This window comes from Protomyctophum parallelum (assembly GCF_964188405.1).
Source record: "Protomyctophum parallelum genome assembly, chromosome: 10".
NCBI lineage: Eukaryota > Metazoa > Chordata > Actinopteri > Myctophiformes > Myctophidae > Protomyctophum > Protomyctophum parallelum.
Window position 1 is genome coordinate 44,858,943 of NC_139704.1, and position 26,741 is coordinate 44,885,683.

At 42.3% G+C, this 26,741-nt stretch overlaps 1 protein-coding gene across 1 annotated transcript in view; it reads left to right on the top strand.

Moving 5' to 3' along the window:
• The window catches only part of LOC310865983 (uncharacterized protein), an 83,439-nt gene that overhangs the window by 44,128 nt on the left and 12,570 nt on the right, over positions 1 to 26,741 (top strand). Inside the window, exons 17-25 of the mRNA XM_083775227.1 lie at positions 129 to 182; positions 3,660 to 3,704; positions 4,765 to 4,809; positions 4,929 to 4,991; positions 6,215 to 6,250; positions 10,982 to 11,026; positions 14,232 to 14,375; positions 17,725 to 17,791; positions 21,040 to 21,180. Coding sequence (XP_083631353.1) covers positions 129 to 182; positions 3,660 to 3,704; positions 4,765 to 4,809; positions 4,929 to 4,991; positions 6,215 to 6,250; positions 10,982 to 11,026; positions 14,232 to 14,375; positions 17,725 to 17,791; positions 21,040 to 21,180 — 640 coding nt within the window. The remainder of the gene's footprint in view (positions 1 to 128; positions 183 to 3,659; positions 3,705 to 4,764; positions 4,810 to 4,928; positions 4,992 to 6,214; positions 6,251 to 10,981; positions 11,027 to 14,231; positions 14,376 to 17,724; positions 17,792 to 21,039; positions 21,181 to 26,741) is intronic.

The following is a 26,741-nucleotide window of genomic DNA, read 5'->3' on the forward strand; positions in this document are numbered from 1 at the left end:
ACCAATCAGATTGCTTCCTCGAAACGAACTATTGTATACCCGTGATAGTGCTTAAGTGGTTGATTCATAATGTCTTTGTGTACATCTGTGAAGCCCTAATCTGATGTAAATGTGCTCTCCGTGGACAGGGTGAACCAGGACTCATGGGACTGCCCGGTCTGGAGGGTCTGCCCGGTGCCAAGGTAAGTTCAGCATGGCATCTGGGGAACTCGAGGGGGTTTCCAAGGGGAACCCCAGGGGTCCTCGAGGGGGTTTCCAAGGAGGGGGGGGGGGGGACCCCAGTGGTCCGTGGGGGGGTTTCCAAGGGGGTCCAAGCCATAAGGTCCATTATTTATTCGCCACTTGAGATTAGGCTTTCAGACCCAAAACTTTAATATTTCGATATTTCTTTAATATTTCCGATAACATTTTGTCCATTATTCCATGATTGATGTTGGTACATCAGAGAGACAGCAGGCAAACGTTGATCAAAATAACAATTCTTCTACATTCTCTAATTGTGTAGACGTCTTGCATATTAAAGCAGAATATGTTTAACAATAATTTAACTCTTGATAGTTATATTTAACTCTCAAGAGTTAAAGATAGGCAGGCAGGAGATATATAGAAGTATCAAGAGCTCAACATCTCACTTCAGAGATAGCACTTACCTCGTAGCCATTAGACATCTGAACTTGACTCATTGGGCACATAATTGCATATAGCACTTAAAAAAAAAACCTGTGCTGCTGGTTTTTGTAGTGTATTGTCTTTCTTGTTGTATCTATGGTTGTCTGTATATGTTGAGTATAAACCAAGACAAATTCCTATCAACTTGTTGACACGGCAATACAATTATTGAATCTTGAATCTCTTAAAGATCTATAAGGGTCCAAGCGCCGTCATTTTGCTGTGGACCACCTGCAACCCCCTCAAGGGGCTCACTGGTGGTCCCCGGACCACTGGTTGAAAACCACTGTCATGTAAATGATTGATCGTTAGAAACCAAATGGGCCTGTAACTCCTAAGACCGTACAAACGCAACCAAACGGACAGGTCTGTAACTCTCGAGAGTACCAGTTAATTTGGTTCCATTTGTACACTCTTGAGTTATGGGAGTCCTTGAGAATAAAATGTCTGAGAACCCACTCACTGTACCAGCTGCACTAATAATATGCCACAGTGCCGTACAGTAAATCACTGTCATACTGTACATATTCTGAGACTGACATTCAGTAATTGGGTCTTGTGATAAAAAATAAGAACATTATAACTGTGTGTAAAAACTAAATTTAAAATGTTCCTCGGTTCGAGGCCAAGTTTTGCCGCGGACACATCGACGATGAGCCCCTGGTTGAGAATCTCTGGGCTATACAGTACCTACAGTTACAGTACCGTCTGTCATCCTCCGTGACATAAACAGATTACAGTGAGGGCATGCTTCCTCTCCGCGAGTCACATTACAGCAGGAGCACGGCTTGAGCACTTACTGTACCAACACTAATATATTCTTAACCCATTCTGACCGGGCACCCATTTTGGTGTTGGCATCATGTTGTGCTTTAGCTATTGAAAAATAGCAGATCTACAAGCTCATATCGCGCCACCGAGTGGCGCGATATGAGCTTGTAGGTCTGCTATTTTTGAAAAAATCGAAGACACTTTTAGAATCTGATCTCAGGTCAGAATGGGTTAATAATGAAACTGTCAGGATGTAGCCTGAGCTAACGTGTTAGGTTTCTGGTCTAGAGGGGCGGGTCGCGGCTCAGATTTGCGCACGCCCTGATTGGATCTCATCGATCTGTCCGTCACCCCCGGCCCCTCCTCTCCCCCCCCTAGTGCAGCGCTACGTCACATCATTTGGAGCGACGCCCACCCGGAAGGGTTGACTCCCACTTTTAGACCAGAGCGGCCAATGCGTTCCTCCAGGCTTTACATTTTTGCACCAACAAAAATGAAAGCCTGGTACCGAGGCTAGTCAGGGTGTAATAGACATTTTTAGAATCTGATCTCAGGTCAGAATGGGTTAACACTTATGCACTTCTTAGAGTTGTATATATTCCTTTACGTCTTGGCCCAGATATGCTGTCTGTAAGACCCCAAACCCACCATGTCCAATTGGCTCCATTCAGCGTCATGGCAGAAAACGTCTATTTACCTTGCATTATGTATCTGGATGGACAAAATTAGAAGCGGTTTAGTATTGATTTGTTGTTGGGAGGCCTGCAGATCGCAGGAATGCCCCGAGCCGAGAGCCAAGGAGGCATTGGCTAAATTCTGTTCAGTGTCTGTCTGTGATAATTGGCAGTCGCTATAGTCGCTACATAATCTTTGTTTTTCCTTTGCTTGATGTTTTGTGTGTAAAGCACATTGAATTGCCTTGTTGTCGTTGAAATGTGCTGTACAAATCAAATTGCCTTGGCCTTGCCTTATACATTTGGAGGAGACGATGCTTTCCGGTATCCATGAACCGTATCCTGAAACACTTTCCCAAGTTTGTGCATTACTATAATTGCTTGTGTTCAAAGAAAAATGTGAATGCAAATGAAGATGTTAACCCATTCTGACCGAGCACCCATTTTGGTGTCAGCATCATGTTATGCTTTAGCTATTGAAAAATAGCAGATCTACAAGCTCATATCGCGCCACCGAGTGGCGCGATACGAGCTTGTAGGTCTTCTATTTTTGAAAAATCGAAGACACTTTTAGAATCTGATCTCAGGTCAGAATGGGTTAATAATGAAACTGTCAGGATGTAATAGACATTTTTAGAATCTGATCTCAGGTCAGAATGGGTTAAATGTGTGTCTCCTACTATACTGGTACTTGTGGAGGTCAATGTCCCCACAACAACTATAGCATCATTTGAGAAAAACAATATTGTGAGGACACTTTTTCTGTTAGATGGAGCATTTTGAGGCTAGGTTTAGGTTTAGGTTTAGGGGTTAGACCCGTTTTGCCTGATTTCTACTTGGTTTCCGTCCCTGTGTGGCACACCAAAAAGAGCAGATCTACAAGCTCACACAACACATTGCGCTGCGACACGTTGTGAGCTTGTAGAATGGCTACTTCATGCTTTGAGGTTAGGGTTAAAAATGGCAATTATAAAAATTGCCGCATATGGCATATACAGTATGGCAATACAAATGTTATTGTGTGTGTGTGTGTGTGTGTGTGTGTGTGTGTGTGTGTGTGTGTGTGTGTGTGTGTGTGTGTGTGTGTGTGTGTGTGTGTGTGTGTGTGTGTGTGTGTGTGTGTGTGTGTGTGTGTGTGTGTGTGTGTGTGTGTGTGTGTGTGTGTGTGTGTGTGTGTGTGTGTGCGCGCGCGCGCGCCACATTGTTTCAGTTTTTCTCTTTACAGCGAGAATGAATCGTCCTAGAGAGGAATATTGTCAGAAATGTGTACTCAGTAGCAGAGTGCTAACACATAAAAGCACAGTGAAGGTCGTGCAGTGTACTGTTCTCACAAATCCTCAGTATTCTACTGTACATCACCTGGAACACTTTGGAGAGAGAGAGAAAAAAATTTCTATCTTAAAAAAAAAAAAGAAAAGAAATGTGCCCTTTTCTCAAGAAGCAGCTGTGCACCGGGTTCAAGTGGTTCATGTGGTTGTAATGTGGTTGTTTCTACGCATTGTGGCACCTATTGTAAGACTGCTGGAACTCTTCCCTTTCCCACAGGGAGATATCGGCCTCCCGGGCATCCCAGGAATATCAGGGCCTTCCGTAAGTCACTTGTTCTTTTCTCCGTTTCTTCTTTGCCATTTGAAATCCAACCCTGAAGTAGATGAATGACCTGCAACCAGATGTAAATGTACCATCGTACTGTACTGTACTGTACTGTACTGTACTGTACTGTACTGTACTGTACTGTACTGTACTGTACTGTACTGTACTGTACTGTACTGTACTGTACTGTACTGTACTGTACTGTACTGTACTGTACTGTACTGTACTGTACTGGGAATGCACGATACATCTACCATCATGTCGGTATCGGCAATATGCAATATTGATATTGAACCGAGATCAAAATGATAATATAGTCTGTTTTACGGTAGTTTGAATGTGATAAATGTGAAAAGGCCTTTTTGTGATGGTGAAGGCTGCGGATTCAAATCAGTGTTTTCTGCTTTCAAAGGTGAGCTAATACTGTGCATCAGCAGTCCTAATACATTATGCACTTTGTGTGATTTTTGGCGTAAAGTAAACCCTACTGGAAACTTGCATTGTAACATCAATATCGGTCGATTATTGGACCGTGTAATTAACCGACATTTGGCCAAGATGTCAATATGGTGCATCCCTTGTGAGTACTAAAACAAGGACGTCCCTGAGAAGCGGAGGGCTTCGTGGCTCCCAGAACTGTGGAACGAACTCCCTATTGCAGTTAGAACGGCATGACTCACTCCCAGCACTTGCCGTAGCGCTAAAATGTAATTTAGATGGCATGTTATGTAGATGTTATGTAGACAGACTGGTATCCTATAGTGTTCATAGTTCATAGTGTTTCAATGTACTGATTCTACAGTAGATTATTTTACATTAAGGTATACTGTTTAGACTGATGCTAGGTTATTGGTTTATCCATGATCGTAGATTACACATTTTTATGCATTTGATGCATTACCTCAATGTTTACCCTGCTTACTGTAAATCACTATGGATTAAGAGCGTCGGCTAAGTGCCTATACATTTCAAATTGTAAATCGTAAATGAAATGAGAGTGTGAGTGACACCGCCGGTGAACCTGTCTCACGTGCGCTGCTCTCTCCATGATTGACAGGGGAAGCCTGGCGCTCGCGGAGATCCAGGGATCCCAGGAGAGCCGGTGAGCCCCAGCTTTTGACTTTGTCTTTCAGCTGTCACTCTGCGCGTCATTCCTTTGTCACACCGCTGACTGACTGACTGACTGACACCGGGGCTTCTTTTTCTTCTGTTCCCTGACAGGGTGAGCGAGGGCCCATCGGAGAGACGGGATTCCCAGGGCCCGAGGGACCCCAAGGCGTTCCTGTACGGTTCCTACCTTCCATTCGTTATTCAGGAGAGGTGCCATGCTCTGAGTCGGGGGCCTTGGGTCATTCACTTGTTCATATTGCGTCAGCAGACTTGTACCCATTCGTCGCTGTCGGGGGGGATATACCTTGTTATCTCCCCTTGTGACATCTTCCTTTTCATTCTTAAAATAATTGAATGCCCTATTTTACACTTACACAAGCGAAAATAACCGATCTACAAGCTCCACATTTCTCTGTATGTTTGTCTTATGACGGTGTGGCACGAGAATAGCAGAAATAGCCGCTCTATAAGCTCACAATGCTCAAGACGCGACATATTAATTAACAGGAGCTTGTGACTAAATAATAACTCCATTGGATCCAATTTGAAACACAGGTTCTCTTTTTCCATTTCCCGAAATGTAAGCAGTGTTAATTTTGTCGACTTAAGGCTAAGACTAAAACCCTAAGGTTTTTTTTATATTTAGTCGACTAAGACTAATCAACTAAAACTACATGATGTGTTAATCAACAGTCGAAGACTAAGAATAAATCTGAATTTGCTGTGAAAATGAACACTGAAAGTAAGGGCGTTTTTGGCTACGATGTCCAAGGTGTCCGCCCGACCACCACCGCATTGTTGTTTTTAACCCATTCTGAACGGGCACCCATTTTGGTGTCAGCATCATGTTATGCTTTAGCTATTTAAAAATAGCAGATCTACAAGCTCATATCGCGCCACCGAGTGGCGCGATACGAGCTTGTAGGTCTGCTATTTTTTGAAAAATCGAAGAACGACTGACATTTTTAGAATCTGATCTCAGGTCAGAATGGGTTCATCAGACCAGTGTGTGTCCGGTGGAAACCTCGTATGAATCTGATCTCAGGTCAGAATGGGTTAAACATAACGTGGACAAACGTTTCAAGGACGATATATTACGGAGAAATAACCATGTCAGCCATCACTTGTTCTGCACGACCATTACTGTACATGACTGTATAATAATGAACGATCAGAGATGGTTTCTGTAGTTTTCCGCCTGTATAATAAGCACAGAATGGAACGGTGTTCACATCACGGCAATCAGGATCATTATTACGGCATGCTTGAGATACGTCTCATTAACCGTGGAGATTACCAGGAGTGCAACAGCGCCGATCCAATCCAAGGTTGGGAATAATAATAATAATAATGTCTTTGTTCTTTGTTGCCTTGTCTGTTTCCCTTTTGCACTGCAGGGGAGATCTGGGAAAGATGGAATTCCTGGATACGAGGTGAGTCCTCCTTTCTTTATATCAGTCGTTCCCAAACTTTTTCATGTCAAGGACCCCCAAATTGACACTAATTAGCCCGCGGACCCCCATTAGAAAAGATATGCGAGGGACCCCCATAAGAGAAGATTTTTATGGCTCTAGCAGTGATTCTCAACCCGTTTAATTTCAAGGACCCCCCCCCAGTTTGACATGCATTAGTCTACGGACACCCATTTAATGGCATTTCTATCACTTGGACCCCCAATTTATATTGTAAAATCAATGCTAATTTAACTCTGAGAGTGTACAAATGGAACCAAATGGACCCGTTAGGGTCCATTTGGAACCATTTGTACACTGTCTGAGTTACAGACCCACAATGGTCCATTTGGTTCCAAACTATCATTTAGCTGGGGACCCCCTGGAACTCCCTCGGGTACCCCTGGGGGTTCCCCGGACCCCACTTTAGGAACCACTGACTTATATAGCACAGTTTCTCAACATCGGGGTTCCAGGGAACCCCCCACCAGGGGTCCAATGGTGGGACCCTTGTGAGTCTGTAACTCTGAGAGCATGCAAATGGTACACAATTTGGTTCCAGTATGTTCTCTGAGTTAAATGAACACTGATTAATTGTCGACTGGGGGTCCCAGAGATGAGAAATTGTATCAAAAAAAATCACACCCGTGTGAAGTGAGGGGCGCTAATATATTAAAGTCTAACTCATGTTTATTAGGTGATGTAATGGTGATGTAAAACAAACGGTGCCAACACAAACATTAAACGCCATTGTTCCCATTAACAATAAAGAGACAATATGACGTAATGAGGCACATCATGACGTAAATGTTCCCTTCATTGTCAACGGCGTTTACAAAACAAACATTGAACTAAAGACAAACATTAAACCTGTTTATAAAATGAAATGAAAAAAATAATTAAAAAAAATCACTGAATTAGTTTAACTCTGAGAGTGTACAAATGGAATCATGGACTCATAAGGGTCCATTTGTACCCTCTCTGAGTTCCAGACCCATTAGAGCCCAGTGTGGACCGCTGCCTGGGTCCAGAGCCCTGCGCTGCCAACCCGGTGCCTCATAGAAGGTGCTTCACATCAGCCCCGGCTCACACAGAGATGGCACAGCACATTTCTATCTCCCTGCCCCCAGGCTATGGCGTCCTGAGAGTGCATTAGACGTTATTTGCATATTTGAGCATTTAGTGATAACAACTAAATGGAATCCTGCAGATTTAAGGCTTTGTTGACTTTGACTCTCTTTTTTTTTTCATCCTAATTATACAGTTAATGCCTTCGGGCAATGATATAATTGCAATTGTAATAGAGAGCGGCTAACCCTTTGAGATGAGATGAAATGGTGGTTTTAGATGGACCTATAACAATCAAAACAAATATTGATGCAGTAAGATCTGTTTATGAGGTGATTACCCTATCTAAAAATCTCCTGTTACAATTAGCAATTTAGGCGTTTAGCAGACTTGCAATAAACTAAATAGAGTGCATATAGAGAACAGTGTAGTGTCTCGAGAAACTAACTAGGATACCAGGTAAAACAATCAACCTAACATCTGTCTAGACAACATGCTATCTAGATAGCATGCTGTACATTTGAAACTATAGGATACCAGGTAGACAATCAACCTAACATCTGTCTAGACAACATGCTATCTAGATAGCATGTTGTACATTTGAAACTATAGGATACCAGGTAGACAATCAACCTAACATCTGTCTAGACAACATGCTATCTAGATAGCATGCTGTACATTTGAAACTATAGGATACCAGGTAGACAATCAACCTAAACAACAACTAAATCACATGTGTGGTATTAGACACCGTGGGTACTGTATTGTACACTGTACAGCACATAGAGAGTACAACAATCTAACTAACATAGTCATAGACATACCAGACGGATAATACAGTCAGATTCCTTTGAATGAAATAGGGTCTCTGACTAATACTGCTTGTCGCTTTGATATTGCAGTGCGACTTTATCGTCCAACACTTGAATGACAGGGTCGACTCCTCTCTGTTTTTTTTTTTGTTTAGTTATTGTTCTTCCATCAACATCTCACTGCAGCACGCACACGCACACACACACACACACACACACACACACACACACACACACACACACACACACACACACACACACACACACACACACACACACACACACACACACACACACGTACACACACACAGACTCTCTCACTGTGTGTCCTCTCTCTGGTGGTTCTGCCTCTGGGCTCCTCTGGCGGTATCGGTGGGGCCACAGTGCCATCTAGCAGGTGACTTTGGTCCCTGCATCCTTTCCTCCTCCTCCTCGTTGCCAGCAGCAATACCACTGTATCATTGCTCTTGTTACAAGTCCTGGAATTCAACGTTTACTTCAGTAAAAGTATTGGTATCAAAAATGTATTTAAAAGTATCAAAATTAGAAAGTACTCATTATGCAGAATGTCCAAATTAACCCATTTAGGCCTAACATAAAAATAAATAAAAAAATACTTCTGAAAGAATAATATATTCAAAGATTTGGTCTGCTATTTTTCCAAAATAGCAGACCTACAAGCTCGTAGCGCGCCACTCGGTGGCGCGCTATGAGCTTGTAGATCTGCTATTTTTCAATAGCTAAAGTATTACATAATGCTTAGTTAAAACACCAAAAGGGGTTCCCGCCCAGAATGCGTTCATAAAAAGTATACACATCTTTTGAAAATAGCAGATCTACAATCTCACAATGCGGCACAATGCAACGCTATTTTTGAATAGCCAAAGTATAAAATAAGGCTTACAGTAAGTGGTTAATGGATGTTTTGTAATAATCAAAAAATCAGCTAAATAAGAACGAAGTGAATGTATACCTCAAAATGGCATTCAACTACAAGTCAAATCTGTCAGGTGGAAACCTCATACAGTAGCCTATGTACGTACAGTCCAACATGGTAACTTTGCAGGATTCCAGTTCAAAACTATCATGAAACATTTCAGGTCTACAAGCTCTAAACGTGTCGCTGAATTCATGCCACGCTTTGAGCTTGCCGATCAGATATTTCTTCCCCCCCGTGACGGGCAGATACAGGGACCTCCATATATGGGCATATAGGCTATCAGTCAGATTGGCGGTGTGACGTAGGTGTGCCCGAATACATTAAAAAAAAAAAAACAAAAAAAAACACACAAAACGTTAAAATATGGAGATAAGATTGATTGATTCTTTATTGCAGACTCAGGGGAATCCATATCACAGTACAGTACAACAACACAATAGATAAAAAAGAATAATACAAAATAGAAAGAAATATACAATAAAAAGAGTTCAATCATATTCAGTTTCGAACATACAGACAAGTTCGCCAATGGTTCCATAGTCTGGAGGAGAACCTGACAGAACTATACGTATTGTGTTAGTCATGACATTAATGATGTAATTTACTGACTCAGATACCCTACACATGAATTTGTACATAAGATTGCGTAGCACAGCAGAGCAGGTGGGAACCCCAACACTGACAGACATTTGGCTTATTGCACTGGAGCTTCTTGGAGCTCTCAGAAGCAGCCTCATACATATAAGAGGTTTCAGCCTGACAGCACCGTAGTTAAAGTAAAAATGTACAGTACTTAGCTACGGTACTTTCCGAACCGCCACATGCTCACACGTACATATTGCTTCACAACTGACTGGCTTTGAGGTTTTCTAATGTAATGCTCGGTCGGGGGAAGCACATTTCAGTGGGCACGATGATAGATTTAAGCCCCCCCCCATCAGGCGTTGCGTTGGGGGAATACGGAGTGCGAGCAGATTAAAGCAGGCAGAGTAGGAGTGGCATCAGGAAGACATGCCCGCGTATTCTGCTTTTTAAAAGCGACGGTCGTGCCACATTGTCTCGTTGCATTGGCTCCTGTAATCCTGCAGGAAATTGATAGGAAGAATCTCTCCCAGAGGTAATGAATGAATGCAGTCAGTGAGCAGAGCAGCACACAGTGGGGAAAATAACAGGAGAGCAATGAGGGATGATATAGCAGGGGGTGAAGCATATATATACTGTACGTCGAATCAAATCACATTCATATGCAGCAGCACATTAAAAACAACTCCCATCGCGTCAAAGTGCTTCAGAAAAAACAGCTATACAGCAGAAAAAAGAGAAAAGATAACAGATAAAACAACACATAAATATAGTACTCAGACAATAGAAAAACATTAAGAGAAACCTTTCTTAAGGTGCAAGTTCATCAGGGGGATTCAAGGCTTATTAAGGAATATAAAAGGGTTTTACATGTCGTTGCTGTTGTGCTGAAACCTGCTATCTACATCTATTATAACATTTGGTGTTTTGTGGATGCAATCTCCGGACAATGTTTTTCATCACCTTTGAGAGCAGTGTTGCCAGATCTTTCGTGAGAAATACGCAACTACTGTACAGTACGTCTATGGAAATGAGCCCAAAAGAAGCGACTAGAGGCCAAGGTTGCTTAATATAATAAGTGGAAATGGCAACACTTGGCAGCGTGCTTATACTGATAATATTCCACATTGTCATGGAAGAGGAGTCGCTATAAAGCGTAACTTCTCCCAAGAGCAAACAGCCCTTCCTCCTCGCGTGGAAGGGTCAGAGTCGGTGTCAGTGCCTCATGTTCCCTGTACTCTTCACACCAGTGCACCTGGCTGTACGTACATGGTAAAATAACACCCATTCCGTCTCCTTTCTGTTCCCCAGGGGGCTACAGGTAGACCAGGGGACAGAGGATCCAAGGGAGAGAGGGTGAGTAAATGTTTTGATGAATTGAACAATGTGGACCCTGTTGTAAACAAGTGTAATGCTTAATTGAGTCGTCCACTCACAGTTAACAGTCTTTGTATTGAGTTTGTGCTTAAAATGTACTGTAAATTCTACAAACTGTTAATAAATATTTCAATCAATCAATCAAAAAAGTACCTACAGTACCTGTCTATCGGCTTCTATTGTCCTGTTTGATCCATCAATTGGATACTTTTTGCGACCAGGTCGCTCGCATATACTGTACTATGAAAACGGATACATTTCCCGTCAGTTAATTTCCCGTCACCTCCACGTCACGTGATATCACGTCATGACATCATCAGGAATGGAGATCCCTGTTAATATTAAGCCCATAATATATGGAGATCCCTGATGTCATCAATATTGGCCAGCAACAATACATCTGACCTCAAACCCTTAGATCTCCATATATGGAGCTGACCTGTTCCTTACAATCGATATGTTGATCCTTCCCCATTCATCCGTCCTCTTCGATGTCTCCATTTTTGACTGATACCTGTCCATTTAAACTCTAGACGGGGCCTGCCCCAAAGTTATTAGTGCAGCCGCCGCGCCCGGCAGCAGCCAGCGAAAACTAGAGTTCTCAAGACACTCTGCCCCCGCTGCCACCCTTAGATGGTACCCTTACTGTACGTGGTACAGTAAGACATTAAAGCCAAAAGGATGACACAAAAAAGTGATGCACGGAGACAGAAGAACCTAAAGATAATTCCCATGAATATCAATTTAAAGTTCCCTCCCTCTTTTCTCCTTAGTTTTAAAACTAAAGACTTAATGCCTCGCAGCGCATGAGATCAAACGTGTTTAACGCTCAATGCAAATTCCCTGTTTTGTATTTAACCCATTCTGAACGGGAACCCATTTTGGTGTTAGCATCATATTATGCTTTAGCTATTGAAAAATAGCAGATCTACAAGCTCATAGCGCGCCACCGAGTGGCGCGCTATGAGCTTGTAGGTCTGCTATTTTTGCAAAAATCAAGGAACGACTGACATTTTTTAGAATCTGATCTCAGGGTTTAATCAGACCAGTGTGTGTCCAGTGGAAACCTCGTATGAATCTGATCTCAGGTCAGAATGCGTTAAAAGTCTCAGTTAAAGAGCTCTGCCACACCTTGTACAGTAATCCATTCCAAATGTGGGATAATACGGGACAGAAAGCAAGCCTCATGGCTTTGTAGTCCCTCAGGGGAGGTGACCGAGTGGACACACACACAGAGTAATTGGTGATTGCGTGTGGCATGTCTAATGGGACCACGTTGGTGGATGTCCAGCCTAAATAGAGTGATGTCAGTGCTTCCCTCGTGTGCCTTCATTACCCTAACGCCTTGTTGTTTGTGCAGGAAAATGTGTATAGATCTCCCCTGGAACTAGATGTGAATAAACAACATGGCCAGAGTTTGTTTAAAAGGTGGTCTAAGTGATGTTCTTTAGTTAGTCTCTCTCGTGTAGCCTGCAGACAACTATTAAACAATCTCAGAATGCTATATAGAATCTGGAACTTTTCCCTTCACGAAAAGATATTTTAAAATATCTTTACATTACATTTTTTGATATCCATTTATGTTAAGCAGAAATCTATATTATGCTTAGATTATGTTATGGACCTTCGTCTAGGGTGAAGGGACATGACACAATTTGAGAGGAGACAGGGTGAAAAGAACTTCAATTTATTTGTAGCGGCTCTTTTCTTTCAATAGCAGAGAGTTTACATTTTTTTGGTTCACAACTTCTCACATTTTGGCTTCAAGGTGCTGGTGCTATCTAACAAAACGAATCTAACTGGAAATCAAAAGTTTACCCCTACCTAAAGGCCCTAACAGAATGTTAAACAAAATTACAATTCTAAATCCCTAACTACCCTAACTAACCAAAATTACAATAAGTTAACAAAAGAAAAGACCTGGCACCCCTACATGGAGAAGGTAGGAACCGGGCTTCTTATTTAAGCAATGATAAATAATTTGTTTACAAACTTATAAGCAAATTAACAATGACTATAAACTAGAACTGGGCTAACCAAAACAAAACAGAACTTATGGCATAATGAACAAGAACAAACGAAAACAATAAGGCAGGCACAAGAGAGGACAAGAGGGATCGATTCTCTGCTGCTGAAATGCTGTCGTCCCCTCCAGAGCAAGAGTTCAACTGAGACTTTATACAGAGACAGGAAGAGTGCCCAGCCAACAGGAAACTGGTGTTGTCAGGGAGAACCAATAAGGAACAGAGGGGGCAGGTCCAATCAGGGACCTGTCACTCAGAGCCATGTCTGTCAATTCACTTGAGTACTGTAGCAAAAGAAATACAACTTGTTACATGCCATAAAACATCATAACAAATACCAAACTTATAATTATTATCCTAATTTAATAGCCACCATAAATAATAATTATACTTAAACAAATAACAAATAATCAAAAGGACCGTGGTCCGTAACAGATAATTTTGATTGTTTTGCGCGACACTGAAGACTGTGAAGGGAAGTGGGGAGGAGGCTTCACTTCCACTTTATCGCTTGCTCATGTTCAGAGTTTCCGTGCTCCAAACTGTATGACGTTTTTTTTTTACAGTTAAAGTTCTACAACATTTTGATTGCTAATTGCTCATTGCTTATAGAGTCTCTGTTCAGTAACATCACATAACATAACATAACAACAGCTCTTTAACCCATTCTGACCGGGAACCCATTTTGGTGTCAGCATCATGTTATGCTTTATCTATTGAAAAATAGCAGATCTACAAGCTCATAGCGCGCCACCGAGTGGCGCGCTACGAGCTTGTAGGTCTGCTATTTTTGTACTTGTTTATCCTGCACCCTGCATAGTACTCCCTCCTGATTTGGATCAAATTGGCATAATATCCCGAGCCGAAAATGCAGTAAAAGTGCAAGAGATACGGTCGGGGAGACCCCCTGTTTACTGAACAAACGCTTTAAAGCAATGAATACTTATCAGAGTACAGAGCTATGTTTAACACTAACAGCATCACGTACTGCGCCTTTAAATCCACTGAAACACTGTGTGTGTGTGTGTGTGTGTGTGTGTGTGTGTGTGTGTGTGTGTGTGTGTGTGTGTGTGTGTGTGTGTGTGTGTGTGTGTGTGTGTGTGTGTGTGTGTGTGTGTGTGTGTGTGTGTGTGTGTGTGTGTGTGTGTGTGTGTGCGCAGGGTGACCCTGGTATTCCTGGAGGGAGAGGCGTTCAGGGCGAGAGAGGACGGTCGGGGGAGGACGGACCTTTTGGGCCGGTGGGACCTCAAGGCCCAAAAGGAGATGCGGGCCCTCCCGGTTCCTTGGAGAGCGTCAGCCTCTTGGTATGTAGGTTATGAAAGTGGTGGATCGGGCAGTAAATAAAGAACTCTCCCAGATGGTCAGAATCGGCACGTCAGCCAAAAAAAGGACCAGGAGTCGGTTTAAATAACACTAACCTGCAGTGCTGTGTAGCACACTGGTTCTTCTCAGCGTCGGCATTACGGGAGACCGCTATAGGGGTCCAGATAGAACCCTTTTGGGTTCCGTACAGAAACTCTGAGAGTGGAACCACATGGAGCCGTTCCATTTGTACGCTCTCAGAGTTAATTTAACACTGAGGACTTTACAATCATTGTAAATTTGGATACCAGAAATAAAAAAAGAAATCTGACCGGTCTGAAGGGAGTGGTGCAACAGTGCCCCCTGTTGGTACTCTAAACATAGGGACATTGGTACTCTAAACATAGGGACATTGCTGTTCCTTGGAGTGGTCAAAAAGGGAAATTGTCCGTTAGTGTTGTGTTCTACCGTGTTACTCTATGTACAGTACTTACAGTAGTATACCGTCCAAGAACAATGGAAAGGAGGCAGCAAGAATGTAGACCTCAGTTCAAATAGCCTATTGTCTTGAGGTGATAGTGACCGCTGGCCATTCAAGCCATTCGAGTTTAAAAATGATTCACAAATTAACTTACCGGTAACAATAGAGCAGTTATTTAATTTGGTGACCTATACGCGTGGGAGTGACATATTATGGTATAACACACTGCTGGTGTGTGTGACCTAATCTATCTCACACTGGGGATGCTTGAAATGGCAAAGCATGAGAATCACTGAATTACACTGTACTGGGACCCCAATTTAACCGATTACACGCCACCATTCACTCCGACACTGTGGTCGCCAGTGTGCACCGGAATAGAATGCACCGGAAGTAGTAATCGGCCATTTTGGAGCCACAGTAGATCCCCTTCACTAGCGTCAGAAGCGCTAATATTCTAACCACGAGGTTCGGACAGATTTAAAAAACAAAACAAATAGTGTTGTCTCCTGCCTTTATTTTCTTCTTTCTAATGATTTGATCGGCCCAAAATATTGTGTTCATTGTCATGATTTGTCACGATCCGAGTTGGCTTTGTCCGCGGCGTAACCGTCTTTAAATAAATACTTTAAGAAAAGCCTATGGGCAAAATGCATTGGGATTCATTTCCTGGGCCACTCGTCGTTCTGAAAGGGGGAGGGACTGCGAGGCTCTACAGGGACGGGAAGCTAAAATACGGTAAATATAATAGTATTCATCCTGGATTACTTTAAATCAAAGAACGAGGACATTCTCTGAGTATTAACACTCTGAGTTACAGACCCGTAACGTTGAGGACCGGTGCTGCTGTATAGCACCTTGTTTATTCACTTCAACACCAGGGAGGGTGAGGTCACAGGTTTCTGTACGCGAGTGAGTCAGATCAGCTGAGCATAACAGAATGTCGGGGAGGAGATGAGAAGAAGAGAAAAATAGAAATACATACAGTCTAGACCACCAGAGCAGAGCATCAGAAAACCTCCCTATGGCAGACATTGTATACATATTGCATATAACGCCTTGACCCATTAAAGGAGAATTCCATACTAGAAGTCTTTCTTACCTTTATTTGTAGTTGTTACGTCCCCACCAAAGAGGTCCGGGTGTTATTTTGTGCAAAAGTGCATTATTGGCTATTTCCCCTACCATAAGCCCTAAATGGGGGTTGGGTTTTTGTGCTAATTCACTTATTTCCATCGAAATAAGTAGTAAAGTGTGCCGCTTGTGATACTATTTTATGTATGAAGAGAGGATATATACATGGAAATAAGCGAATTAGCACAACACCCCATTGTCCCATTCAATTCAATGCAATTCATTGAGGGAAATAGCCAATAATGCGCTTTTGCACAAAATAACACCTGGACCTCTTTGGTGGGGGGTCAAAATATTTTGTCTTCCAGGAACCCCCAGAAGCAAAGATTTGAGTAACAAAATGTTAGCTTAAAAATATATATATATTCAAAGATTTGCACAAATGATCACATTCTTTGAAGAGCCAACAAAATCTAAAATGACACAGATGCTTTCCCGGTTTGAATTGGTTGAGCAAAGTTTGTACTAGTGTTACACAGTGAGCGGTGGCCTGGAGAAGGACATCATAGGATAGACTTTATTGTCCCTTGGGGGGACATTTGTCATGGACACATTATAAAATGGAGCTTGATGAATGACCAATGGACTTATATACCGTAGGTGTGTGTCAGTTAAAATGGACAACTTAAAAAAATGTCTGGGGCGCACACAGAAGCCTGAGTAGACCAGAACAGTGTTTTAATTCCCTGTAAAGCTTGCACAGGGGGAGGGAGGCTGTATAGTGTAGTGTCCGCCTGAGGGAATAAGCTGATGGGACTTACGAAGATTGTTCCAATATTGCATTATAAGATGTTCACTCTCGTTTCACGGCAGAACATCTCCAATATGGCCTTACTGTATATACAGCTATCCTTGCAAATTGTACACAGACGGTGGGCGTTGATGCATTGTGTCTTCCTCCACAAAAACAAATAGAAACGCTCATTGCAGCAAGATGAGCATAAGGATGGGGATATTCTCATGCGATTCCAATGCTTTGAACAACGATTTGCATTCCGAGTTCCTATGTCCATTTGGCTTGTATGTAGCCTTTAGCTAGGATCATGGCAGGCATATCGCAGAGCTACGTGGGACGATTGCACTGAGCAGTCAGAAAGCAAGCATAACCCATTCTGACCTGAGATCAGATTCATACGAGGTTTCCACTGGACACACACTGGTCTGATGAACCCATTCTGACCTGAGATCAGATTCTAAAAATGTCAGTCGTTCTTCGATTTCTTTCAAAAATAGCAGACCTACAAGCTCGTATCGCGCCACTCGGTGGCGCGATATGAGCTTGTAGATCTGCTATTTTTCAATAGCTAAAGCATAACATGATGCTGACACCAAAATGGGTGCCCGGTCAGAATGGGATAAAAGTATATGAAATTGTTTCCAATGGCAATTTCCATTTCTGTCGGCGATGTTTTAAAAAGACACAAAAGCTTCGAAAACTTTTTTTTAATTTTAATTTATTTTTGTAGAAGCAATCTGTGTAGTTGGCAGGTAGTGAGGTATTTATTATGCCGTGATAATCTTCATCACCAGTGCTGCTGTTTCACCATGAATAAAACATGAAGTACTGCTGTGTCTCTTAATTGTATTTTCTTAATCTGTTAAATACCTTTTGGTGAAGTTTCTGTCTCTCTTCCTCTCTCCCTCTCGTACACACACACACGCACACACACACACACACACACACACACACACACACACACACACACACACACACACACACACACACACACACACAGGAACACGTCAGCACCATGGAGGATATTAAAACGTTCATCCGGAATGAAGTCCTGAAGGTGTTTGAAGGTACGACGGAACGTTCGTTCTGGAAAACAACTTCCAAAAAGTCCCATTGATCATGTACATTTGACCTCCGAGCATGGGGATATAAAGTCCCATTGATCATGTACATTTGACCTCCGAGCATGGGGATATAAAGTCCCATTGATCATGTACATTTGACCTCCGAGCATGGGGATATAAAGTCCCATTGATCATGTACATTTGACCTCCGAGCATGGGGATATAAAGTCCCATTGATCATGTGCATTTGACCTCCGAGCATGGGGATATAAAGTCCCATTGATCATGTGCATTTTACCTCCGAGCATGGGGATATAAAGTCCCATTGATCATGCACATTTTACCTCCGAGCATGGGGATATAAAGTCCCATTGATCATGTACATTTTACCTCCGAGCATGGGGATATAAAGTCCCATTGATCATGTACATTTTACCACCGAGCATGGGGATATAAAGTCCCATTGATCATGTACATTTTACCTCCGAGCATGGGGATATAAAGTCCCATTGATCATGTACATTTTACCTCCGAGCATGGGGATATAAAGTCCCATTGATCATGTACATTTTACCTCCGAGCATGGGGATATAAAGTCCCATTGATCATGCACATTCTACCTCCCTGCATGGGGATATAAAGTCCCATTGATCATGTACATTTTACCACCGAGCATGGGGATATAAAGTCCCATTGATCATGTACATTTTACCTCCGAGCATGGGGATATAAAGTCCCATTGATCATGTACATTTTACCTCCGAGCATGGGGATATAAAGTCCCATTGATCATGTACATTCTACCTCCCTGCATGGGGATATAAAGTCCCATTGATCATGTACATTTTACCTCCGAGCATGGGGATATAAAGTCCCATTGATCATGTACATTTTACCTCCGAGCATGGGGATATAAAGTCCCATTGATCATGTACATTCTACCTCCCTGCATGGGGATATAAAGTCCCATTGATCATGTACATTTTACCTCCGAGCATGGGGATATAAAGTCCCATTGATCATGCACATTCTACCTCCCTGCATGGGGATATAAAGTCCCATTGATCATGCACATTCTACCTCCGAGCATGGGGATATAAAGTCCCATTGATCATGTACATTTTACCTCCGAGCATGGGGATATAAAGTCCCATTGATCATGTACATTTTACCTCCGAGCATGGGGATATAAAGTCCCATTGATCATGTACATTTTACCTCCGAGCATGGGGATATAAAGTCCCATTGATCATGTACATTTTACCTCCGAGCATGGGGATATAAAGTCCCATTGATCATGTACATTCTACCTCCGAGCATGGGGATATAAAGTCCCATTGATCATGTACATTTTACCTCCGAGCATGGGGATATAAAGTCCCATTGATCATGTACATTTTACCTCCGAGCATGGGGATATAAAGTCCCATTGATCATGTACATTCTACCTCCGAGCATGGGGATATAAAGTCCCATTGATCATGTACATTTTACCTCCGAGCATGGGGATATAAAGTCCCATTGATCATGCACATTCTACCTCCCTGCATGGGGATATAAAGTCCCATTGATCATGCACATTCTACCTCCGAGCATGGGGATATAAAGTCCCATTGATCATGTACATTCTACCTCCGAGCATGGGGATATAAAGTCCCATTGATCATGTACATTCTACCTCCCTGCATGGGGATATAAAGTCCCATTGATCATGTACATTCTACCTCCGAGCATGGGGATATAAAGTCCCATTGATCATGTACATTCTACCTCCCTGCATGGGGATATAAAGTCCCATTGATCATGCACATTCTACCTCCGAGCATGGGGATATAAAGTCCCATTGATCATGTACATTTTACCTCCGAGCATGGGGATATAAAGTCCCATTGATCATGTACATTTTACCTCCGAGCATGGGGATATAAAGTCCCATTGATCATGTACATTTTACCTCCGAGCATGGGGATATAAAGTCCCATTGATCATGTACATTTTACCTCCGAGCATGGGGATATAAAGTCCCATTGATCATGTACATTTTACCTCCGAGCATGGGGATATAAAGTCCCATTGATCATGTACATTCTACCTCCGAGCATGGGGATATAAAGTCCCATTGATCATGTACATTTTACCTCCGAGCATGGGGATATAAAGTCCCATTGATCATGTACATTTTACCTCCGAGCATGGGGATATAAAGTCCCATTGATCATGTACATTCTACCTCCGAGCATGGGGATATAAAGTCCCATTGATCATGTACATTTTACCTCCGAGCATGGGGATATAAAGTCCCATTGATCATGTACATTCTACCTCCGAGCATGGGGATATAAAGTCCCATTGATCATGCACATTCTACCTCCCTGCATGGGGATATAAAGTCCCATTGATCATGCACATTCTACCTCCGAGCATGGGGATATAAAGTCCCATTGATCATGTACATTCTACCTCCCTGCATGGGGATATAAAGTCCCATTGATCATGCACATTCTACCTCCCTGCATGGGGATATAAAGTCCCATTGATCATGTACATTTTTACCTCCGAGCATGGGGATATAAAGTCCCATTGATCATGTACATTTTACCTCCGAGCATGGGGATATAAAGTCCCATTGATCATGCACATTCTACCTCCGAGCATGGGGATATAAAGTCCCATTGATCATGTACATTTTACCTCCGAGCATGGGGATATAAAGTCCCATTGATCATGCACATTCTACCTCCGAGCATGGGGATATAAAGTCCCATTGATCATGCACATTCTACCTCCGAGCATGGGGATATAAAGTCCCATTGATCATGCACATTCTACCTCCGAGCATGGGGATATAAAGTCCCATTGATCACGTACATTTTACCTCCGAGCATGGGGATATAAAGTCCCATTGATCATGTACATTTTACCTCCGAGCATGGGGATATAAAGTCCCATTGATCATGTACATTTTACCTCCCTGCATGGGGATATAAAGTCCCATTGATCATGTACATTTTACCTCCGAGCATGGGGATATAAAGTCCCATTGATCATGTACATTTTACCTCCCTGCATGGGGATATAAAGTCCCATTGATCATGTACATTTTACCTCCCTGCATGGGGATATAAAGTCCCATTGATCATGTACATTTTACCTCCCTGCATGGGGATATAAAGTCCCATTGATCATGCACATTCTACCTCCCTGCATGGGGATATTCCAAATCGTGATTTCTTTTTTTTACCCCTCAACAGAAAAACTGTCCGAGCTGCAGAAGACGCCGGCGGCCATTTTAGCGTCACAAGTTCAACACGGGCCCCCGGGACCGCCGGGCAAAGACGGTTTGCCGGGCCCTCCGGGAGCGCCGGGACCCCCTGGACCCCCTGGCCCCCAAGGTACTGTAGGAGCAGCCACGAGCCGCTCGGCTAAGGCTCTGGGGAACCGCACTCTACTGTACCTCGCAGCCATAACCACAACCGCTAGAATGTTGAGACAGTAATCTACTGTACCTCGCAGCCATAACCACAACCGCTAGAATGTTGAGACAGTAATCTACTGTACCTCGCAGCCATAACCACAACCGCTAGAATGTTGAGACAGTAAAATAACACACTTAACACACTTTACACTTAACGCCGTTCAGGGGGAAAGCCTCGCAATGTTCAGTAAATGAGTGATTCTCAAACTTTTTTTCTCAAAAGGACCCCCCCCCCCAAAAAAAGAACCCAATATATACAGTATATATATATATATATATATATATATATATATATATATATATATATATATATTAGGGCTGACCTCGATTAGTCGAATAGTCGACTAATCGATCGGAACGGGTCTCAGTCGACTGACCACCTCTTAGTCGATGTTCATAAAAAAATTCCCCAAAACATTGTATATAAAAATACAATATTTACAAAAATATACAAAAATATTGTATTATTCCACTAGGTCTGTGGGGGACATAAACACATTTGAACATTCTGACTGTTCAAATCTCCAATGTGCATGTGGAGTGTGTCTGCCTGTGTGGCAATGTGCCACTGCCTGTGACTTGAATCGCACAGTGCGCTGGCATGATAGACTCCAGAATCTCAATCTCACCTGCTGTGCTCAATCTGGCTAATGACAAGCCTCTCAGTTGTTAAAAAAAAAGATTTGAACAGTCAGAATGTTCAAATGTGTTTATGTCCCCCACAGACCTAGTGGAATAATACAATATTTTTGTATATCTTTGTAAATATTGTATTTTTATACACAATTTTTTGGGGCAAAAAAAAAGAAGAAAAAAAAATCTTTCTTTTTCTTTTTCTTTTTTTTTTGCTCAGTCGACTATTAGTCGACTAACAGCAAATTTATTCATCTATCAGTCGACTATACAAATCCTTAGTCGGGGACAGCCCTAATATATATATATATATATATATGAGACAAAAAGGGACTCCTGCACATCCAAAAAGACCCGTAGGAGGTGCAAGTCTAGTTAGCAGGCATAGACATCAAAAAGAGAAAAACCTTCCAAGGAAGGGACTGCACACTCCAGGGAACAGAGACGGACAACTTACTGCATCAACTCATTTATTAGCACTAATTAAATGTATTAGTACATTAGTAAGTTGATGCAGTAAGTACGTTTTTCTCTTTTTGATATATATATATATATATATATATATATATATAGTCCTTACCCGTATATGAACAGCAAATGATGTTCAGTGTGGGTAATCTATCTAATAATTTAGCGATCGCTCGCCCGCTGTCTATTGCGAGCAAAATTGACAGCGGGCGAAACAACTCATGTTACGCGGGAAAGTGTGTCCCAGTATTAATCCGTGTCCGTCGCAACATGCATTTCACCGGTGACCCGGAAGCCGTCCCAACATGCATTTCACTGGTGACCCGGAAGCCGTCCCAAAATGCATTTCACCGGTGACCCGGAAGCCGTCCCAACATGCATTTCACTGGTGACCCGGAAGCCGTCGCAACATGCATTCTAAGGAAGTACTCGAACTGACGGACTGACTGACTGACCATAGAGTATATATAGAGAAGACACCCGAGTTCTCCTCCCATCCACTTGCATTGAGTTGCTCAAAAGCCGGGTAGAAACAGAGTGCATTCTGGGATGGATTGCAATGGTGAGTGGCCCCAAACACATGAACGCGCTGCCGTTGAACGCGTACGAGCGTCGTCCGTCGTGAACGTGTACAATGATAGTCAACGGACAGCGCGTTCATGTGTTTGGGGCCAGGCTGCAATACCTTCATTCGGCCACTATGTCCATTTCGCCTCAAGATTTCCTCTGGGTGCCTTCTCTATAAATATATATACTCTAAGTGACTGACAGACAGCGACCGAGCAAAATAGACAACGGGAGAGCGATCGCTAAATTTTATATATTTATATATATAAATATATATATATATATATATATATTTATATTTATATGTATTGGGGTATATATGTATTTGTGCGTGGACCCCCAATATTTTGAATTGTCTGCCAGGGACCCCCCCCCCCCATTAGAGAACTTTGGCGTTGTTAACCCATTTAGACCTGTTGTAACCTACTGTAGATGTTGTTATACCTTTCAATCAGGCTACCTCTGTGTATTTTATTTATTTATTATTATTTAATTTTTTCAAATATGAATCTGAAGGTTTTCAGAAAACTTAGGTTAGGTTTTAGAAGTTTTGTTTGTTTTCAGTTTTTTTAATCGGCCTCATGGTCTAAATGGGTTAAAGGTTTTCAAAATCATTCCAAATTTGTACACATTACGTTTTTATTTTAATTTTTAGTCTTGAAAATAGCCATTTACAAGCTCACAACGTGTAGCCACGCGACTGGCATTTTCAAACAGACAAAGATGGTTAAACAGAGTAGGGATGTGACTATTTTTTTTACTATTAAAAAAAAACTTCACAATTAATTAGCCGTAGAGGCTCAATATAATCATGGAGAAGAAAAAACAAATAAACATTTTACACAATAGTTGTGAATAACATTTTTAAGCAGAGATAAAAGGACACATTTGAAATGCTGAAAGCCCTAAGGGCAAGGGAGGAGTATTATGTGTTATATATATATTATGTGTAAAGCCCTATTCGCAAGGGAGAAGTATTACTGTAGCCTATGTGGGTATTACTGTAGCCTATGTGGCTACAGTAAGTATTACTGTAGCCACATAGGCTACAGTAAGTATTACTGTAGCCTATGTGGCTACAGTAAGTATTACTGTAGCCTATGTGGCTACAGTAAGTATTACTGTAGCCTGTAGCCTATGTGGGGACCTCTAATTTATCCCCGACATCTGTGTTCCGTGTGGCGCATTGGCACGGGATAAGCAACGTCTGCATTTTACCTGAATTTACTGACATTATCGATTATCCTCAAAGTTGAAGAACCTTGCAGACACGTAGCTTTTATTTACATCCAAACTGATTGTTGTTTATTTTTATGTATGATTTTTGTACTTATTATTACTTGACTACTGCATTATTTTACTACTGTATTATTTGTGTTTTGAAAGGCAGCAACTGTTGGCAGCCAACATTTTGTGGGGAAAATAAAAACTCTAATTTAGAAATGCTCATGTGATTTTATACATCCCTAGTGTTGTGGAAGAACTTTACGCATAATAATCATTACTGTCTCCGCCAGGCCGTAGGAGTGGCCAAGACTATGTTTTGTGTGTGTGTGTGTGTGTGTGTGTGTGTGTGTGTGTGTGTGTGTGTGTGTGTGTGTGTGTGTGTGTGTGTGTGTGTGTGTGTGTGTGTGTGTGTGTGTGTGTGTGTGTGTGTGTGTGTGTGTGTGTGTGTGTGTGTGTGTGTGCGCGCGTGTGTGTGTGTCCGGCCGAAACACTTTTTTTATATTACTCTTGCAATTCTGTGCAGGCATCGCGCAAATCAGTACTCAGTATATCTATAGTCATGTGTTCAAGATGGATCTGTGCCATTTTAAATGTTCCATCCTGATTGACTTCCAAGTTTGAAGGAGTGCAGGTCCGCTTTGAACAAAATGCCTCAAATCCTGTTCCCGGTTGAAACTCTGCAAGTACATTCCCACTAGGCAGCGTTTTCACATTGTTTCACATGCGCCACATGGCCGCCAATTATTTTGCTGAACACATTCTTTTTTTCGGTACACATTATCTCCATATTCATGTGATCAAGAGGTCAAGACGGATCTGTTTTCATATACCATCCTGATTGGCTAAGATTGGCATCTAAAGTTTTGAACAAAATGCCTCAAATCATGAAAGCAGTGTCCGATTGCCGTGAAACTTTGCCGTGAAACCACCCCTTTCTCCTGTGGCCTATCATAGCGCCACCAGCAGGTTGATCTTTGCGAAACACACTTTTATTAATTATTAGGCTATATTCATTATATATTACACCTACATATTTTGTCCTGATTGTCCAAGTTTTGCATCTGAATTTTGCAAAAGTGGCTCGCTTTGAACAAAATGCCTCAAATCATGAACATAGCGTTTCCACTCAGCTCTATAATAACGGAATTATTGCGAACATCGCTGGCCCACAATAACCCACCTGGCCTGGCGGAGACCTGTGCTCCGAGGAGCACTTTCTCTAGCTTCTCTCTCTATAACCGTACCATCAAAAAGCCATAATGGTCCCATTCCTATGCTGTAGAGAAACAGAAAAACAGGATTAACTGTGAGGTGAGGAAAGCTGGTAACCACGCTCCCAGATTCCCACAGTGTGTGTCTAAACCAGAGTCACAACAGCACAGCAGAGATTGCCTGTGATGATGAAGACGGGGAGGGCACAAATGTGGACTGACAGTGTGTTTGTAGGGATTCATGGGGTCTTTCTCTCTTGCTATAGAGCCATAGATCAAAGCAGACTGAGGGGCGGGAAGGAGAGGAAAGGCCAGCGCTGTGGTGCAGACACAGCGGCTCTCTGGGAAATATGAAGACAGACGAAGAATTGGCCCAGAGAATAAGAAAGCGATATCGTTGTGGACAGAAAAGAAAAGAGGTCCCAGTATTGATACTTCGCTCCACGAAAAGGGAAAACCTCTGAAAACAGAAAGGAGCACAGGCAGGAAAGGACGGTGGAGGTTCTTTATCAAACTGAGAGGACTTGACTGCCCACACCGCCCCAACATCAATGACAGTTTGCTGGTCAGGCTTCATAAGACATTTCAAAGCTGTTTAGAAATACAAAAAAAAAAAAAATGAATCCAAGGCACTCTTCTTAGGCTTAAAAGAAAAATCTTTATTGTCAAGCTAGTTCATACTGTAATTGAACAGGCATAAAAATGCCAACACGTTTCCGCCCAGTGGTTTCCTTCATCGGGGTAGACACGTGTTGGCAAAATGTTGTTACCTTCTTCAATTATGGATTCATTTCTGTTTTTGTTTGGATGCTTTTCCCCTTTTTTGAGCCAAAGAGCACCTTCTATACTAATAACGTTTAACAAGTCTTACCCTAGCCCTCCTTTTCTAATTTTTTTTCCTGTTTTAGAATGAATTACATTGTGCCTTTTTGCAACGTTTTGGAGAGACATGCAGGAATGTAGCGTGTGCTGTCGCTGAACAGCATGCCAGCGCCATGGCTTCTCGTCGTCTTTGTGCATTTGAATCTACCTCACATGACCATTTTACAATTAGTCTTACTTAAGATGACTCAAATATGACAGACACACACACACACACGCACGCACGCACGCACGCACGCACACACACACACACACACACACACACACACACACACACACACACACACACACACACACACACACACACACACACACACACACACACACACACACGTTGTTATACCGTACCCCAAGTGCTGTCATACTGTAAATTATGCAGTCTGTCTTGAGAAGTATACAGGAGTGACCTTCACTTCACCACATGCTGCACTTCAACCTAAATAAGCTCACAGAAAAACCCTGAGAGAACTCACATCACAGGGTCCATTTT